The 20,705-nt window shown below is 37.7% G+C and overlaps 1 protein-coding gene across 2 annotated transcripts in view; it reads left to right on the top strand.

Annotated features, from left to right (window-relative positions):
* The window catches only part of cpeb4b (cytoplasmic polyadenylation element binding protein 4b), a 40,072-nt gene that overhangs the window by 1,515 nt on the left and 17,852 nt on the right, over window positions 1-20,705 (top strand). For both annotated transcript variants that reach the window (XM_032575860.1, XM_032575861.1), the window contains exons 2-3: window positions 1,332-2,569; window positions 17,655-17,745. In XM_032575860.1, coding sequence (XP_032431751.1) covers window positions 1,382-2,569; window positions 17,655-17,745 — 1,279 coding nt within the window. In that variant the 5' untranslated portion in view covers window positions 1,332-1,381. The remainder of the gene's footprint in view (window positions 1-1,331; window positions 2,570-17,654; window positions 17,746-20,705) is intronic.

The raw sequence follows: 20,705 nt of genomic DNA on the forward strand, positions 1-20,705 counted from the left end.
GCAACATATTCCCTGTTTATTACAAAAAAACAATTAGTTTCTCACAGCTTGGCTTTAGATGAGCACTGCATCATCTTGCCATTGTTTGGAACTTTGGCAATATATGAGGTTATATGAGAATAGCATTCAAATCATTTTATAGCCTTTCTGACATTCCTGATCACTAATTATTTATGTTGGAAGAGAGTTGACATCACTTTGGATGCATGAAAAGGCATTCTCAGGAAAATCAGTTTTTAATAATCTTTTTATTACAACGACAAAATGATGACATACTGTAGTTGACAACTGACTTTAGCAGTTTAGACTATGTCTTCATAACTGCCTTTAAATTAACCAATATTTCTAAAATTAGTCTTTTTGTGTGTATATTATTTGGAGAAAGTAGATTCTTAACTTTACTATTAGCTTTTCAAAAGGGTACCAACATTTCTAAATCCAGTTCCAAAAGCTCAAATGAACAAAACAGAGCCTTCCTGTTATCTGCTGAAAGTTTTGATGTCATCCACAGTCTAATATTGGCTTGCTATGTCTTGAAAATTGGAGTAGAGACGTTGTCACAACCGGGCTTGGTTTTCCTAATTGGTACAGTTCTAAAAACTGTTAGCAGTACGACTTTTTCATGTGTTGATGTACACAAATAACACGTTCACATGTTACTTAACCTTTTCTCAAAATAGCTAATTTTGACATCCTCAGCACTGTAAGACTTGTGCCTCCTGGTAGTACCTACTTCTGATGTATTCAATTATCAGAAAAAAAGACATTGGATATTTGAGTTTCAGACTGATTGACCAATGAACCTGAAAACTGATTGATTCCACTCGCTTTTGGTAGAAAGTATGTTTTTATGAAACTGAAAAGATTTTATTTTATTTTATTTTATTTTCATTTTTACAGCTCCAAGTGACTTGGGACACTTCTTTTGTGTCGGAAAAGAGATCACATGTCATCATATTTTTGGACATAATAAAGTAAATTCAGAATTTCAGTTTGAGTAATGAGCCCGGAAGCTGAAAGATGTAGGTGATTATATAGAGACCCCTTTTGAAACAGGGGAAGCTAACCTCACACCAACTCAGATTTTAATCGATAGTGCAGAATTTTTTAGGCAATATATTCTCACCATCTTATCTGAAGGAGAAGCAATATCCAATATTATATTACTTAAATTAGGTTGCCACTTCTGTAATTATGAACCCAAAAGCAAAGAAAGAAAACATTTTATGTGATGATGTGGAACCACCTGATGGATCCTAGATCCCTTGATCTATTGGGCAATGAAGGACTGAGTTCTAACCTGCATGCCTTTCTGTTTGCTTTTTTCACAGTCTGACCAAAGAGATCGCAGAATAGCATTTGTTCTGGGGGGAGAGAACAAATGGGGGATTACGGGTTCGGAGTCCTAGTTCAAAACAACACTGGCAACAAGTCTGCTTTCCCGGTCCGAATCCACCCGCATTTGCAGCCCCAGCACCACCACCAGAATGTGTCTCAGAGCCCTGCTGCTTTCATAAACAGCACTACAGCCACAGGGAATGGCACTACGGGAGGTTCTCCCTGGCTCTTCCCTACCTCTGCCACCCACAACAGTGTGCAAGACGAAATCCTCGGGGGCGCAGAGAAGCCCAAAGCACAGCAGCAACAGGAAATGCAAGAAACTCAAGAAAAACAGCAGCAGTTATCTCCTGGGGGTCACCAGGAGCCTGGGAGCGGTGGCGGGATAATTGCAGAACTGGAAAAATCCCGATCAGAGGAAGCCAAGACAGAGAACGGCACGTCAGAGGGCAACAACGGAAAAGAGAAGCAGCTTCGTCTTGAGTCACCTGTCCTGACTGGATTTGATTATCAAGAGACATCTGGTCTAGGTGGAACAGGCCCTGTACAGTCGAGCACAACCTCGTCATCCCTTACTGGCTTTAACAACTGGTCAGCTGCCATCCCACCTGCACCGTCAACAATCATCAACGAGGACGTCAGCTTTTTTAACCCAGCCTCTGCTAACAACGGGCCTCTGCTATTCCAGAACTTCTCACACCACGTCAGTCCGGGGTTTGGGGGAAACTTCTCACCCCAGATTGGACCGGCTCCGGCCTTGTCCCAGCACCACCCTGCCCCTCCGCCTCACCCCCATTTCCAGCACCCCCATAACCAACACCAGCAGCACCGACGCTCCCCAGCCTCCCCCCACCCACCGCCACCCTTCTCGCACAGGAATCCGGCTTTCAACCAGTTGCCGCATTTGTCCAACAGCTTGAACAAACCCCCATCCCCCTGGGGTCCGGCCAGCTATCAGAGCCCCTCTCCATCTCCTGGCTCCTCCACCTCTTGGAGTCCTGGAGGAGGCTATGGAAGTGGAGGCGGCGGCTGGGGAGGATCTCAGGGCCGAGATTATCGTCGTGGGCTTAACGGAGGGATGACTCCCATCAATTCCATCTCTCCACTGAAGAAGACCTTCCCTAACAACCACGTGGCATCCCAGAAGTACCCCAGAAATAGTCCCGCTGGCTTCAACCCAAAGTCGTGGATGGATGATGGAGTAGGTCGTGATAACATTTTCCCTTTTCAGGTCAGTTTTCTTGTGATAATTTCACCAAACAATGTTCTTCTAAGCTACCATTATGTGGCATTGCTGCTATTTTTAGAAATGGGGGGTGGCATGGATTTGCACAATTTGCTTGTTACTGTGTAAAAGCTGTCACTGGACTCTGCACTTTCACAGTTGAATGTCCCTTGTGGTGACTCACATGGATATATCACTGCAGTGGCGTGTGCCACGTTGGTGGAAGGAGGAAGGGGAGGCAATGCAAGGAGAGGAAGAGGAGGATGGGTGAGGGGTGCATTTGATTTAGTCAAAAGATGGGGAAGGGGAAATGGAAAAGGCAGCTAGGAATGAAGAGATGGAGAACAGCTTCAGTGAAAATGGTCGGAAATTGCCAAGATAATCTGAATGAAACCAAATTATCTTCCTGAGCCTGCCTGGTTAGTTGCTTCTTTGACGTAAAGGGTTTCAATCTGTTGTAGTTGTAAACATAATACTTATCCTCAGACAATATAAATCCACGAGGAATAATATTATTCATCAATACCACTATTAACAGTTGCACCAGATTTGTCATCTGCACATCCTTCATGAAAAACCCATATCAATGAGTCTTGCAGACTCTGTTGTATTGCGGTCTTGTGACTGGCGGTCACGAGTGTACTGTAAATTCATTGTATGGCCTAAACCAAAAACAGTTCAACAGGATAAGGTGAGCTTTGTGATGTGCTGCTGCATTATTGTGCTGAAAGTGTCCATCAACAAATGGAAAGTGTCCACGAAAAAATGGATGTGGTTAGCAACAATAAGAGTTAAAACAATGCTGCACTGGTACTTAGTGGCCCAAAATATGATTAGAAATATCCCATTCACCACAAACATTGACCTGAACTGTTGTTTCAAGAAACAATGCACCCATACTTTCATATTATTTATGTGAAATTCTGAAACTACTACATGAACATAATATGTTGTGCACTCAGATTTTATTTAACGTATTTGGGTTGAAGCAAATATTTATTTGAGCTTACTATCATTTTCAAAACCTTTCCTGGGGCGTTGGTAGTCTGTTCCTTCATATTTATTTGCTCATAGAATACCTGCTGGTCAAATGTTGCTCAGTTCGTCATTGGTGAAATATTTTGAGGTTCTTGGATCAACTGCTTTGCAAGGCTGTATCTGTATTCTGTCAGCATGCTGATTCCAAATTAAGTCAACTTAGTTTTTAACAACTAAGACCTTCCTATTTTGTTCATTTTTCTCCATTTGCATTCAGTCAATCACAAGGTTCCACAGGTTAAAATGGAAGGACTTTGTTCTGACATGTCTTAACTTGCCTTGACTGTTTGTGTAGTTACATTGCAAACCTAAATCAACAATCTAACAGTCAGACAGCTACTGTAAACAGTAAGTAATCTTTGTTGGTGGGCTTCAGGTTTATGTAAAAGTACATTTTTGGAAACCAAATTTGACTTTGATAGCTAACATTTTTCTTGTGGTCGTTAAAACATTTTAGACACATTTTTAGTTAAAAAAAACAAACAAAAAAAAGTATTGGTCTTGTTTTGTTTCATGCAAGCAGGAGGAAGAAGTTGCTGTATTGCTTTACATAATGATTGTTGTCACACTAAGTGTGTGCGCTTTACTGCAGTCAGGGACATAAATATCAGAGAAAAAGAGAACGTCACGACTATCTTGAACTAATTAAAATCAATATATATAAAGTACAATTATTTTTGCATATCTGTAATAATTTCCTTTCAACCTCATCACAAGTCTTCATGTCTAAATCAATATCAAAATAAAGAATTAGCATGCTGCTCTATTTCATCCTAAATATAATTTGCTGCAAAACATGTGAACATTTTTTATAGCTTTCTTTTCAGTTCACAATTAGACACCGCTTTGTGTTGGTCTAGCACAAAATTCCAGTGAGGGACTGTGTGACTGTAGCTGCAGCTTGTTGTTATGTGTGGCTGAATCAGAACAACTAAAGTAGCATTGTCCTCCTGGCTTCTTGACTCTGTAAGGTCAGATTGGGCATGGGGCTGTGAATAGCTTTTCTGTGTGAAGGAGAGAGTTATGTAAATGCAACCTATTTGACAAAAACAACTAGACAGTTTTACAACTAAAATGATCAACAAGTAGCAAGAATGTTTTAAGACTTAAAAAAATGGCTTAAGCTAAGAAGGTGGCTTGTTGTCGCTGTCTGTTTTGGTCAGATGGTGCAGCAGGTGGTCTGTTCTCCGTATTTGTATTCAGGATTTTTTCAGTAATAGACTTGGAACAAAGTGTCCAACAAACTGGTGTTCTCGGATCCCTTGTGGTTCCATACTTAGTTTCAGAATTTTTCTTCATTGTTAGCCGCAGTCCTCCCCAGTATGATCCGGAGCAGAGATCTTTGCTGTCTTTTTGGGTGGTAAATTCCCTGAAGTTGATCTCGTCCATCTCTCCCTTCCGTCTTTGTCTGTATTTTCAGATGACTACCCAATCTCTATTTCTTTTAATGTGTTTTGTTGTATACTGAACCCTTTTCATTTTTTCCCAAGCACTGGCACGCTCATGCTTAACTGACCTTCATCTGATAACTTGTACTTTAGGGAAGCAGTAATTAAAAGGGAATCTGATGGCAGTGCTGCTCGGATAACTCCGGCAGTTTCCCAGGCAACGACACATAGGTCACATTTTACTCCTTGGAGGCACCAAAACACAAATCATTATTGATTCTTCCCAAAAAATTAATATTTGCTGTTATTCTTGCCATTGGAACTTTCTTTTGTGGCCCACTGGGAGTTATCCTTAGCTTATTTGATTACCAGCCTTAAACAGATCTAAAGGAAATACTAAGATGGCTGCTACTACACTTGTTATAAATATTTCAAACTTATTTTGCCAGTGTAACTTGCCAGGCATTCAGATTTTATTATTCATATTTCTTTTGTTTTTTCTGCACATCAAAACCTCTGATCTCATTATGCAGATTGGCAACAGCTACATGTAGCTGTGAATGCTTCCTCTGGAGTTTTTATTGTTTGCCAGTAGAAATTATGAAGAATGTTGTTCCAGCTAAATATTAGTATGCCAGGGTTCATTTATTTTGAATCCTTTAGAAAGGAAAACTTAATCCTACTAAGCTTTAATCTTGATAGTGATTACCTTTGTGGAAGAATATTTGATGTTAGAATGTTGTTACATAACTCAGTTTCAGAGTGTTTTATTTGTGGGGGCAAATTTATTCTGTTGCAGTGTTAAAGCTGTTACTATAGAAACTATTGCTAAATGACAAACTCCTCAAGGTTGTAGTAAGTCATAACTACTAAGTCATATGTTACATTTATACTCATGTCTTAAATTGATTAAATTACTGTTCAGTTTTTGCTTCTCCCTTTCTTTTTTCTTCTTGATTTATGCATTTTATTTGTGATAAACACACTGATAACATTTGCTGATGAATTCAGGCAGAGCTACAAACTGTGTTGACAGAGAAGCTCCAGTCAATCTGCCAGGGACTGGAATAGTACTGTTATCCTTGATTGATTTTAATTCTGGAAATCTTGAATATTTCATTAAAACTAAGATCTCCCAGTATTTAGTGTTCTATATAAACACATACACTAACCTTACAGTCTGTTTCTTTTTTTAAGTTTAATAATAATAATAATTAAAAAATCAGCTAAAGCTTAGCATGAGTTAAAATGCTGTATTAAAAAGTGTGTATTATTTTTCTTCTTTGTGTTATGGACTAAAACTGAAATTGGCAATCAGACTACAAGGAAAACTGCTAAACTGTACCGGTTGGAAAACACTTGATCGATACATAACTACCATATGATACAGGGAAGCACTGAGTTCTGTGGATAGACAAATATCCCCAAACTGTCGCTCTTTACTAGAAAGTTGAGAAACTTGCTCCTAAAACCAGCTTACTGACTTTAAGTTGAATCTTTTTTGCTCGATTAAAATCCGAGCATTCTTCTATTATCCACAGCCAACTCGTTCATCGCTGAAGAGTTAATGTTTTAAAGAAGACTACCTGAAAAACAGGCATTTTAATAGTTCCTAGAAACCCACTATTACTCTTATGGCGCATACTACATGCTTTTGAGAGGTGTTGAAGTTGTGTAACCTTTGTATAAAAACATGCAAGTCACATGCCAAAGCTTAAAAATACTAAGCTTTAAGTTTGCAATCGTACTTAACTTGCTTTAGTTAAATATAAGTTGTTAGGTTATTTTTTATAATTTATGTTGGTTTTGCATTTAAATCCAAGTTTAGCTTACTAAAACTCAGATAAACCCTGTAATAGCTAATATTTAAAGCAATATCTTAAAAATGAGCATTATGTTATTTTAAAGATGACAACGCGCTTCATAAGTGCCATCAGAATCAGCTTTGGATAACTTATTTTATTTCCTTCAATATAGTTTCATTTTCAATAAGACCTGAAAAGTGAAGTTTTCTTGTATTATTTTTAAGTACATCCTTTCTGTACATGTTTTTAATCCAGATTACAAAATGCAACACGTGCTCCCAGGTTTTAGTAAATTAAACAGAATAACAGTTTGTGAACTAAACGGTCCCCATGAGGAACCAATGTCACACTTTCCCACTGTAAGCTCTCCAACTGCTTCACATACTTCCCATTTTAGCACCAACGCGGCAGATGAGGGATCAACGGCTTTTGCTTTACACTTGTCATTGTTTGGCCTTTTGTAGGCTTTCTGAAACTACAGTCACACTGTGCTGCTTGATTGCATGTCTTTAGATCAATAGGTTTTTACAGTGCTGTTTTGGATTGTTCATTTGGAATGTCTTTTCTTTAGAAATGGAGCTTTATAATGGGTAACTCCCATTGCAAGGATCAAACCTCTTTGTTTGCCTCATGGCTTAGATTTTTGTACAATAGTAAATGAAAAAAACACTATTTTAAAGTTGTTTGAAGCACTGTAGCGTGCAGAACATTTCCCTGCAACACTGAAGCTTTCAAATATTAGCACGGTGTAATACTTAGAATGGGCCTGTATCCAGCCGAGCTGTTGATAATGCCCTGTTCAACCAGTATGTGCTTTTTAACCAAACATTTTTACTTTCATATAGTTCGGTTTAGCTTCTCTTTCATGTTGCTTCTCCCCTGAATCCTCACCTGTTTGACCCGCTGTTGTGTCAGGTGCACACACTGGGCTGATTTGGACTGAAATTTGGCTTGTGACCAGGTCAAGACCTGCAGGGCTTGAAGGAAAGTGAGCCAGGCCAGGATATTGTCTCAGTAAGCCACCTGGGTTACTGTTGGTTACTGTTCCCCTCTCACTGTTTGTGCAGCTTAGAAACCTTCCAACATGTAAAAGAACATTATTAAACTCTCTCCTTAGTTCAGTGCATACGCTTTATGTGAATAAAATGTATATTTTTGAAAATGACTTTGCTTGCCCCTGTGGTATGTAAAAATTTCCCAGGAAACACATCAATCTTTGTATAAATTTAATTGATTTTACACAGTGAGTAGGAAAGTGGGGAAATATACAGTAGTTGACTACAGTTCAAAGTTTATTTATTTTTTTGCTGGATCAAATGCAGAATCAAAAAAACATTAATATTGTGTAGAAGTGTGATGAGATCCATCTTGCTTGAATACTTTATATTAAACTGATTTGAAATTTGTAACAGAAATGTCCAATGAGATACTAGGTCTGTAAGGTAATGTGTAGGAGGCCTGCATACATTAAGAATGTATTATATATATTTTTTACACATCCTGCATTGATGTACACAACCTGTTGCTTTAGAGCCTCCTAACATATCAGTAACTGAGCTAATTTCATCTGCATCTGCTTCTAGGGTTACTTTCTGTTTGAAAGAGTAAAAAAGAACCTACTATTTGGCTTCATTTACATTGGTTCTTTTTGTTGTTATACTGTACCCAATTTTGGATCCAGTTTGGGTATATGTAACTGTGATTTAAGTCTACAGTTACACCCCTAGTATTACTACAAAGTGTACTTTCCATCTTTTCACTTCTCTATGGTTGTTTTTCCAGAGGGAATTTACTCTAAACAGAACAGAAACCGCAGACAGCTTCGCACGCAAAACCTTTGCTATTTTCTTTTCTTTTTCTCTCTTCATTCCAAGGTGATTTAGCTCTTCACCTGCAAATGTTCTTATGCATATGGTTATTATATGATGGTAACAAATTAAAATGGAAACCAATGGATGTTTGTGAAAAACAAAGTAATTGTGTGATATGTGCTTGCCAAACTAAAGGATATTTTGAGCAGCACAATAGCAAGCTTGCAAACGTTATCTGTACCTTGTGTTCCCAACTAATGAGTGGTCTGAGCTGCACAACTCTGCTCTTTAAGGCCTCATTGTAGCCTCCTCACACCCTTGACAGACGCTTGGAAACAGGAAGAAAGAGCATCTCTCTGCACATGCGTGTCTCTGCTGGACTCCTAATTAGTCCCAAGCCTATGGTTTTCTCCACGTGTTTTGATAAAGGAAGAAGGCTAAGCAGAGCCTCGCTTAGGAGTCAGTTAAGATTGAACTAATCCTAGAGCTGAACATATACTGCTGTAACTTAGCCACTCCTGTTAAAACCGCCCTAAATTCACTCATGCACACACTATTGAGCTGTTCAGCCAACACTGAGCAATTGGTTGGATTTGACAGTTGGGGGTATTTTGTGTCATTATGGGTCTTTGAAATATTCGACAAGGAGAAATGGCATCAGAAGCGCAATCTGCTTCCCTTTCCTGCCCCCATTTCTGTTCTTTTGACAATGCTTTGTATGCCTTCCCTTTTCATTATGGTTTGCTTTCCCCTGTTGTTGCCTTTTTGTAAGTGACCAGAGGTTAAAATTTCCAACTTACTCCCTGAAGTGACTCAAACTACTTCTTGACTGTAAAATCCTTAAATTTCATTTAGATCCAGAATTTTCATTCTTCATTACCTGTCAGGTAACAAGCATAAAAAATGCTTCCTCTTGCGTTATATCTATCTGTGCTACGCCACACAATGTAAATCTGATGAAATATTTCTGATGTTGCAGAAATCCTTATCCGGGTTTTAATTCCAACCTCTTATTTTCTTTTTAATTAAACAGAAGCAGCATTTTAATTTGGAGAACATTTTGATGTCAGCTGCTGATGATGAATAACATGTAAAATTAGCAAGCCTGGACTCTGTGGTGCAGAAGTTTAACTGCTTAGCTTTTTAGTACCTTGAACTGTACCTAAATTCTGAAGGTGCTATGGTAACAAGGTATGTTGGTCTCTTCATGAACATGTCATACTTTACAATACACATGGGGTGCCTTACAAAAGACCTGTACTCTTTATACTTTTTCATAATCCATGATGTCGTGACAACAGACTTTGTATTTTATTGGGATTTGATATGATGGAGCACAAATGTTGTGATGCATGCCACAAATGCATATAAGTGTGGCATGCATTTGTATTCAGCTCTCTTACTTGTTTACTTTAGTGAGATCCAATGCATCCAGTAGACTTCTGAAGTGTTTTAACTAGTAAATTTAATCTAAACAGGGCTGCATTCACACCAGCCCTGTTTGGTCTGTTTTAATAAAACTCAGTTGTTTGCTCAGGAAGTCCATTTCTTTTTTGAGGGAGGTGTGAATATACAATCAAACTCTGATGCAGACCAAAAAGGCGAAGTCTGATCTGCCTAATAACCTTGATCTGGTTTTGGTTGGAGTGAATGCCAAGCGGACCGGAGACCTCTCCAAAGTTTGGAAGCGGATTAAAGAGCAGGGCATTCTGGTTAAATACAACCAAAACCAACACAGAAGTCTATACTAGCTGTAGAAATGGCTTTTAGTCTTTTGCCAAGAAAAGGGAAATCCTGCCACTGCTAAAGTTTGAAGCCACTCCACTTGTGTTTACATTTTGTGAAGAAGGAAGTCACACTTATTGTGTTGTTTAGAGGGTTTTGTTTTACAATCTTTAATGGTTCTTGGTACAATGTCACCACAGGCGATGCGCTTAATGGTTTTTTTAAATGGATGATTCGATTGACTCACACTGCAGCAGCTGAAACTGCAACAAATGTTACAATCTTGGTCCCCAGTGGAACTGAGTCAACCAGACTATCAGATGTAGCATAAATGCAGGTATAATAACTTCATAGAAGGTATGGCTTAAAAGAAAAAAAAAAAGTAAAATTAGCTTTTCTGAAATATTTGTATGTGTAGGAATAACCCCGTCAAAATCTGGGAAATAATCCTTGAGAATCTATTGCAAATCTTGAAAATTGATGTTTAGACATTCTGTATTTAATCTGAGTTTAAGAAGTTTCCACCAGTTTCCTTTGTAACAAAGAAAATCCAAAAACGAGGTGTGCCTTCACTATTATTCCTTTCACATTATATTTATGAGATGCTTTGTGTTGATCTGTCACAGAAATCAAAATACACTTAAATTGTGGTTGTGATGCAGCAGAAAGTAAAAAAATCTTATAGGTTTTGGATGATTTTAGGAGATGCTGTCTTCATAAATCCACTATTAATTTACGATCAGCCTCCATCATCTCAGACAAAACATTTTGTCCCATCAAAATGTTTTTTCTTATTATGTTATTTTTTTCAGATCTGTTATTTTCTTTCAGATCTGTTGGTTATTAATTTCACAATCAGCTATTATTCATAACTGATGAGTTATTTTTCAGTCCTCTTACAAGTATGACATTTTTAAAAAGTAAGTTGAGCATTTTCACAGATGATAAGATTTAACTATCAAATACACATTTCTATTAAAAATAATACGGTGTAATTCTACTTCCAGCAAAGAAGCAGGTTAAAGTTTTGCCAAACAGCTAATCAATGTATAAATGTTTTTACAGTGCTGGTAACTTTAAATGTTTTGGCTGCATTGCCCAGGTTTGTAAATTTACAACAGGGTGTCCACAGGGTTGTAAAAGGTATTAAATTTAACTTAAGAATTTCTGTATTGTGCCGTCAGTGCCTATTTATTTCAGTCGAAGAAATGACCAAAAAGAACTAGGAGATCCTTTTTTCCCTCCATGTTTCTAAATGTATGAGTGTATAGGAGAAAGCAGTATAGTACTTTTACCTAAAAAGAAAAATGTTCCTACATCACAATAAGGATGATTACAATTAATATTCATCAATGTGTTAATAAACACCATTATCTGTATCCAAAGGTCATTGTTACTTGGCCTGATAAGACGCTTCCCACCAACCAGTCATCATAAAAGACAATCCCCTTTTAGTGTGCACTACCTCACCATCATTTTAGGTATTTATTTTTTCAGATAGGATGATTTATTCACTACTTGCATCTCCGAGGTACAGTTAGCTCAGCGTAGGATGTATGTTTTAGGTCATGGTGAAAGATTCATAAATTGTAACATGAGCCTCTTGTCTTGCAATGTAAAGAAATGAACCCTATTGCACCATGTTTTTTGCTGATTCATCTTATTAAAAGGTGTGTCATGGCTTTTAGCCTCTGTTTAAATTCCATACAGATCCCACAGATGGATAAAGTGAGATAGTTTATTGATCCTGCAACACATCTTTTTTTTTCTGCAAGAAGCGAACAATGCAGCAACAAATGACAAGCTATGAGCTAAACCTATGACCTTTACTAACTGTGGACCATTTCTCATGGATTCATGACACGGACTGCCTTGTAAATTGAGTTTTTCTCATTTCAGAAGTGCTCAAATGTGTATATGTGCATGCCCTTCAACTTGTCATGTATAAACACTTTGCTGGTCAGCTGCCCAGTTGTGGAGATAGAAGACTGCACAGATCTGATGATAAATCACCTTCACCTCACCTCTCTGGGCTGAATTTTACCAGCTGCAGAGCACAATCCATACTGATTGTACCGAAGCTACAGAATGAATTCCAAACAACAGCATTATTTCAAATGACGGTGGCCTAGAAATGCTCGAGGATTGCTTCAGCTTCCTTGTATCTGTTTATTGTGGTTTGGGAATTTGGTTTGATTCCAGTTGTAAGGTGCTGTTCTTTTGCAGATCTGTATTTAATGTTTGTTTCGTTTGACCTGAAGCAATGGTCCAAGCCTTGCGTATGATACTATGGAGGATATGAGAAAACAGAAGGCAAAGTTTGGCTTGTATTCCCGTGCTGATGTTTGTTTTGAGGGAGTGAGTTGTGCGCTGGGTGTGTTCTACCATGTCAGTTCTGTTTTTGCAGATTCTTTCAGTTAGTGTGGGAAATCTGCTCTTGTACAAATCTAAAATTTTGGTTACAACTTGGCGAGTTGGGCTGTTTGTTTTTCAGACATTTGTAGTGTGTTGCTAAATTTTCAAATCCTTCAAACTTTTTCTCATTTTGTCACATTACAGGAACAAATGTCAGTGAGTTTGAATTTTATGGGAACAACACAACCGCATAATCTTAAAATAGATGGTAAAAGTGTAATGTGCTTTTGTATTCAGCCCTATGAATAAATCTCTTAGAACGCCCATGTGCTGTAATTACAGCTGCAAGAATTTCCAGTGGACGTCTTTGGAGTACACTGGACTCCAAAGACGTCCAGATTTTGAATTTTACACATTCCTATATGCTAGCTCAATCATATTGAAAAAAAGAGTATTTTCACATTAGCTTTTAATTCTTGCCACAGATTCGTTATTAGATTTGTTGTAGGTCTGGACTTTTACTGGGCCATTTTAAAATATAAATATACTTTAATCTTAACTGTTATATTGTAGCTCTAGCTGTACATTTAGGATTTTTGTTCTGCAGGAGAATAAACTTTGTCCCACGTCTGAAGGCTTTTGTTCGCTTTCAACTTCTTGTAGGATTTCCCTGCATTTAACTGCATCTGTCTTTGTATCAATTCTGACCAGGTTTCCTGTTCATCCTAAAGCAAGGCATTCTTACATCATAATTCTGCCACTTCCATGTTTCTCTGTGGGAATGGCATATGCAGTGTGATGTGATGTATAACAAAGACTGTCCCCTGAATGAGGAAATTCTGACCAAGACAGTTAGACTCGGAGCTTACTGAGCAGCCCCAACTTTAGTGTGCAATATGGCTGCCACATATGTTGAATATAGTGACAGCTGCCAGAATAAACAATTTAGATTCATTTTGGACAGTTTTTAGCTCGTCAAGCCAGTGGTCAGTATAGTGTAAAATATTTGTTGTTTAAGTGCACAAAATGATGAGAAATGCATTATTGGTTAGTATTGCTAATAGCAGTTGTAAAATTCACTCAACCTGTGGGTGACGTCAATGCCAGATCCAAGCTCTGATCAATGAGACAAATTGAACGCAACATTAGTTCCACACATTGTCCTTTCAACTGTTATCAGGTTTACTGTCCCTGCTAGAAAATAGCAAATCCTGACAGCATGTTTCTTTCACCTTGGTTCACAGTAGGGATTGTATTTCCAGGGATTATTTCCAGAGATACAGTTTTTTTTATGCAATTTCTCTATTCATTAGAAAAGTAACTACCAAGACTATCAATTGAGTCCTCTCCAAGTTTTAGGAGAACTAGAGTAAATGTGGCAGAATGCATATTCACAACACATTTGTCAAAGTTTTATTCATAAAAAAATTTGAAAACCATGTATCATTTCCCTTCCATGTTACAGTCATTAGTTTCTTTGTGTTTGTGTATCACATCAAATCCTAAAAAAACACACTGTAACACTACAAAACTCCGGATGGTGTTAATACTTCTGCAAGGCACTGTAACTACGCTCTTTAACCCGTCAGACACATAAAGTAGCTTCTGAGTTTAGAAGCGGCTCCAAACTCCAGGGAGGGGATGAAAAAGTGAGGTGCCTGCCTGGCAGAGCGTGGGTCATGTGGTTCACAGAAGTAGGTCTGTTTTTCTGAACCCTGTAGCATTTAACCCCTGTGGAGTTCATGGTAACAGAGTATGCTATGAGCTTTGCTTTCTACAGTGCCTTCACCCTCAGGCTTTCTTTACTCACATAAGCTGCAGTTCTCCAGGATTTTAACCTGATTTTTAATAAATACTAGAAAATCCCAAGACAGTTGCACAGACTCAACTACAGCATTGCAAGTGAAAAGTGGAGCTGTGCATCTACAGTATATTACTTATGTTGACTGGTATGTTGGAGTTATTCCTCTTGTGCAAGTTCTGAGCTTTACCAGTCACAGTGGCAGTCTCTGTACAGATTTGTTTCATACTTTCCACTTGTTTTTCTTCCTTTTTTTCAATCACAAGGCATATAGGCATGACAAAACTGAAACTGTACAGGACAATACAATGTAGCTCAGAATAAAACACTAAGAAGGAAGCATTGTAATATATTTGCTTGTATTCTCAGTGGGTGAGTTAGTGTGTGTCCACATTCCTTCATCTGCATTGTTGGCTCAAAGGTTTGGACACAACTGTGTGTCCAAACGTTTGGTCTGTACTCAATACAGACCAAACGTTTGGACACACCTTCTCATTGAATTCAATGAGAAGGTGTGTCCAAACGTTTGGTCTGTACTGTATATGTCTGACATAGATAACTATAAAGCGAAACCAAGAAGACTTCTGTCTAGGGACGCACAATATATTGCCATCAATATTTGTATCGGCTGATGTGAATTATGTTTTGACATATCGGTAACGGTCCGATAAATGTCAGGTGATGTGACAATGATGGAGTGCAGGATTGTGACGTATAACCGAAGCAGAGAACTCATGTAGTTTGTCACTCCTGCACTTTCGAAAGTAGAGGGGAATATGCATAATACATGGTTAAATATCGTCTATCGGCGGATTTTGATGTTGGCCCAAAATGTCCTGACCAGGATTTTAAATTTTCACTTGACCCCATTACAGAAATCATTTAACATAACAAAGTTTCTGAAACCAACTTCTAGTCTGACACTTTGTGTTTTGTAAAACCAGTTTTCTGTATTTGCCTGAAAACATATTAGCTTAAGGAGCCATGAAATGACACCACATTTAATCTTATCCTGAATATTGCTCTCTCATTGCTCCACCTCAGGCTATTTAAGCTAAAGTAGTGCCCATAATGTTCTAAAAATATGTCACTTAAAAGCGAAGGCTTTACCATGTGTTTATAAAGATACACCTGACTGGATATACTGTATATAGGTAATGTTTTATGTCCAATAAACTTGGGTCTTGCTCCTGCTAGCTACCATTTCATGTGGAGCAGTTTCTTTCTTGTTTTGATGTGACTCTGATAATTTCCCACATTTTAATCTCTAGAAAAAATATAAAGGAAAACTGAGCATTTTGCTTTAAATTGTGTAAACTTTTTCAACTGTTTTAAACTGATTTCAGTGACCACATCATAGAGCAGGTGACATCAGACAGGATGCAGCAAACTACACAATCTCTGCTAGCTTGTTGGGGAACCTACAGATTAATTTTTGAGCAAAATCTTTCCTGATTTAGTTGCTGTTTTTGCAAGATGTGGACACAAATACAACAGTATTCATTTTAAAGAATTGTCTTCAGGTCACGGGGTTATTCTAACTAGAATAAGTTAGTTTCAAGTTGTTTCCATTTTGCCAGTTTTTGTGGCATTCTATAGAGCAAAGAAAAAAGTATAAAATATTGCTACATCTCATTCAACCTTTTCTTTCTGAACTTTGATTGCTCTGGTTCAGATCAAGAGAAAACACTTATTCTAATCCTGAGTGCTAATCTATGCTTTGAGTCTGGTCTTTCAAGTAACCTGTCAGATTTCATTAAGTTCTCAGTGTCTTAAAACATGTTTTATGTTGCAGTCCACTGTTATTAAAAGTTAGTATGATGAAAATGTCAGACTTAGCAAATCATATAGTCGTATTTGGATGCGTTTCTAATATAATGGTACACAGAGAGTACCTGCAGACTTTTCGGAACAGCACTTTGAAGTACTGAAACCTATGAGTGCAGAAAGTAGGTTTTAACTTGACAGTTTTGGGAGAATAAACATCTTTAAGCTTCTTTAAGACTGAAGGCAACTGAAGTTGCTTGTCTTTGAGACAAGCAACAACTTGTAGCCACAGGAGTCGCTGGCTGTTTTAAGTCTGGGATCTCTGATGCACAGATGAGAACTATGACAGTATTTAAGGAATTTCTATTTTTGAGGTGACACTCACTGTAGAATGACTGGAAAAACAGTAAAAAATAGAAGAAAGGAAGGAATGAAATGTTCAGATATGTGGTGGAGTTGGGATGTTAGACACTTCAGATAAAAACAATAACGTTATGAATTTCAGATGGTGGTCTTTGTTTGTTTTTGAAAAGCAGGAAACGAGACGAGTTTGTTAGTGTCGCCGCTTGTCGTCGGCTGCATACTTGGCCGAGGCGGAGTCGAGGCAGAAAGCTTATCAGTGTGCCACTCGCAGTATTTGTTTGTGGATGGGGTCATGTTTTTCAGTGTGAGAGCATATTTTGTGTATACACATTGTAAGGGTGTGAGAGTGTTTACACATGTTGGCGTGTGCATACACAGATATGTGGCGTCGCCGGTATGCCAAGGATGGCCCAGCTGAAGGTGGAGCTGTGGACGTGCTGTGCTCTGGCTTGTTCTTAATGCCATCTCATCAAGCTGGTTCATCTTTCAAAGCATTTTAGAGTCTGAACAGGAGTATTTTGATTCAAATTTAGCAAGTGTTTCAATAAGCAGAATGAAAATGAACATAAAATAGATTATTGACAAAAGAATTAAACAACACTCTGTTTTTCAAATATTTAGGTTGATCTCAGAATGATATAATACTTTAGCAAACAGTTGTACATTAATTTATTCAGCTGTTTGTTTTGAAAACTTCAAAGAAAGATAAAAAAGAATACATGGATTCAATGCATGTGATCTGTCATATCTTTTGTATTATTCTGTGGTATTTTATGATCTTCTGCAGAGGTGTTCAGCTAGTATTTGAAGCAACGGTTCTCGGATCATATTTTCATGTGCAAATTAGAAATGCTGTCTCCTCCTCTTGCTTCGGTCTCTATGTGTTAATTAGGTCAGTGCTGCATTAAAAGATAAGTCTAATGACTGCTGCTCCACTTTAAACACTGGTTGCCACAATAACAAAGAAGGAATCTAAACTACATGCCTTCTGAGGGAAGGAAAGAAGTCAAATTTGTCCTTTTTCTCTGTCCCCTGTAGGAACGAACCAGATCGTTTGACAGCTTCAACATGAACACTCTGGAGAACTCCCTGATCGACATCATGAGAGCTGAGCAAGACACCCTGAAAGGTAAATATAACAACTGAAAATCAAGAAACATGTAGACGAGCAGCAGTACAATGCTTTTTAATAAGCCTGATGCACATGTAGCAATCGAACAAAAAATACACATACTCTTACTTATAACTTAATTAAATGTTTAAAATTTGACATAAACCATTTTGCATGCTGTGATATTTGGACAAGCCACGGTTAATGTTGCATTTTATGCATATTTATAAGTTGGATTTTACAATTTCCTTTTAAAAACTACAACAGGACAACGCCTGCAGAAGCTGGAAGACTGTGCTTTGAGCGTCCTCAAGCTCAATAACCAGCATGACTCAATTATCACAGGGTTAAAGATACAGGTACAACCTATTAGCAATGCTAAAGGCTTGTACCCTATTAACCAGCAGTACACTCAGTAAAGTACAACTCTATTTGTGAACATGTTAATTAAGTTTGAGTATGGAGAGAAGTCTCACTGTTTTTCCTACCAGCAGTGAGAATGTGATGCAATTCCCAGACACAAGTTCTTTCTTCCAAAGCAAACTGAACTTTATTCTTTGATTTTCATCATTTCTAAACTTCACAACACTTTCCCAACAAATAACTAGAAAGTTCCTGTTAATCTACAAAATTGAACATTAAAATTAAATAAGTTATTTTTCAATTAATGCAATATCTTAAAATCAGCAGCCTGTGTTCAATCAATAGGAAAAATATGTTGACATTTTTTTTGCCATCACATGATCAGTGTTAGTTGATCAAGGTCAATTGATTGTAAAAATCCAAAACTTGATTAACTAATTGCTTCTTCGCAAATGAGCATTTTATTCAATGGTAAAAACTATTTTTTGTCTTTTGGAGAGAATGTGTAGAACAGAAATCCATCTTGTTCTTATAATTCTCTTTGCGAGTGCTGTGGTGGCGCAGGGGCAAAGCATGACCCACATATTGAGGCCTTAGTCCTTGTGGCGGTGATCACAGGTTCGATTCCTGGCCTGGCAACAATACCTGGCTGATAGAAAATCACCATCATGATTCTTATCTGTTGGTTGAGAGGGAGGACCTGTTAGAATTAGTTGCACCTTTGACACAGGCTTTACTTTAGTGTAATCCTTTGAGTGCTGCATGCTAACTAAACTTGTCAACCCCAATGCCTTAGCTGTTAAATAGATTACAAGACTTCAATGCCAGTAGCAGCCATGTTTTAATTAATTGTTACAGATTGAGTAAAAAAATATATATGATGACAAAAATAAGTGATTTTTAAAAGTTATCCCACATGGATATAATACAGTAGATTCACTCATTAACTATTTAACATTGGTGGTGTTGCTTTTTCTGTTTTAATTTATGGCATAATTTTAAGCTCGCAACATTTGAACTGTTTAATGAAGTCCACAAGCCTGCTTCCAGAACCCAAAATTAGCTGTTCTTATCTCTGGCATAGCAACGGGTTGGGGTTGAGACTGCTCCTTTTTTATGCTTTAGTGGAAGAAATGGGTTTGACAAAAATGGTGACTAAGCTAACTCTGGTTTTTGTTTTAAATTGGGGGAAGTTTGGTCATAAATGACTCAAAGTATCCAGGTCTTGTGTTCTCTTTGTAATCCATCTGAAAACATAAACTTCCTTACAAAAAAGTAGGCCCAGATAAGAAAATGATTTTCTCTTTTATCCCACTGAACACAATAAAATATCTATAAAGGGAACCACCTTGTGAAATGCACAAAATCAGTGCCACTGCTACAATAACAAGATAATAAAAACATTGAAATACAGGCTCTCTTCTCATGAATACCTTTTTATTATTTTAGCGCTAAACACGCAAAGCTCATGTACATCCAGTTATGATTTTGTGTTCTGTCGTTGGAGCTTATAGTAGAAAATATTTTTAATATTAGAATTGAAAGTTCAAAATCTTTATTACCATCAATGTTATGGTATCAGGTTTTTGACAGTTTTTTTTTTTACACTAGTGTTTTATTATGGTGGTAGTAAAATTAATCACAGCACATTTTTCACCTTAGTTGCCCTAATTTTTTTCTCCATCATACTCTGGATTGTTAGTTAAATGTACAGTGCACAGTGGTGAAACCACGAAGCACACCATATCGTCTCCCGAACTTATCATCCTTTCATTTGAAGTGTAGATCTTGGAAGCAATCAAATTTTACAGTCATAATTTCATCTAATAATTTCATAATTTCATAATTTCAATTTCATTTATAGTGCAGCCTAATACAGTAGTATGACAGGTGGAGCTTGAGTAAATTTGCTCTTTTCTTTCCAGAGCTTGAGTAAATTTGCGCTTTTTCCCTTGGAGGATAGTTTAAAAAAAACCATTATTACAAGAGGTTTTCTTTGAGTGAGCACTTTTTCAATTTGTCACACAAATGCATCCATGTAGAAAGAACAGCAAATCTTTCTAAAATAAATAAATCAAATCTTGAAATTTCTCATTTGAACTGAATGTGCTCAACAAAATTGAGCACAACAAAGCAAGGGAAGAGGCAAGACAAAATGTCTACAGAAGAAGTGGCTTTGAATCCCTTCCAGCATTGTTCCGACTGACAGAAAGGGTTCCTCTGTTCGTCCACTGCACATAAACACACCACTGCATTGTGCGAGGTTGTTCATACATGTGTTTTAAAGTGGACTGTTTGTGTGCAGCCAGCAGCATGCAAATAAGCTTCACAAAGCAGCCACAATTCAATCCTGCAGACACACTGGGTTATGGTGTACCTGTTTACTCCTCAGAGATTTAAAATCTAATGACAGCCTGGAGCTTTCCCTCTATGGGAGGGAAAGCTGGACTTTGAGTTTCAGGTGGTGCAACTACAGTATGTGCTCCTTGTGTTTATTACCTGGCTAATTCACATGGGGAGATAAATAGGTAAATTTTGCAGTGAAGAGTCACACTGCAGTCTTTATCTGGTTTGGGTCAGTCCCTATGGTTCTGTTTCCTCTGTTCTGTGAGTTC

Source organism: Xiphophorus hellerii, chromosome 11 (genome assembly GCF_003331165.1).
Source record: "Xiphophorus hellerii strain 12219 chromosome 11, Xiphophorus_hellerii-4.1, whole genome shotgun sequence".
NCBI classification, from domain to species: domain Eukaryota; kingdom Metazoa; phylum Chordata; class Actinopteri; order Cyprinodontiformes; family Poeciliidae; genus Xiphophorus; species Xiphophorus hellerii.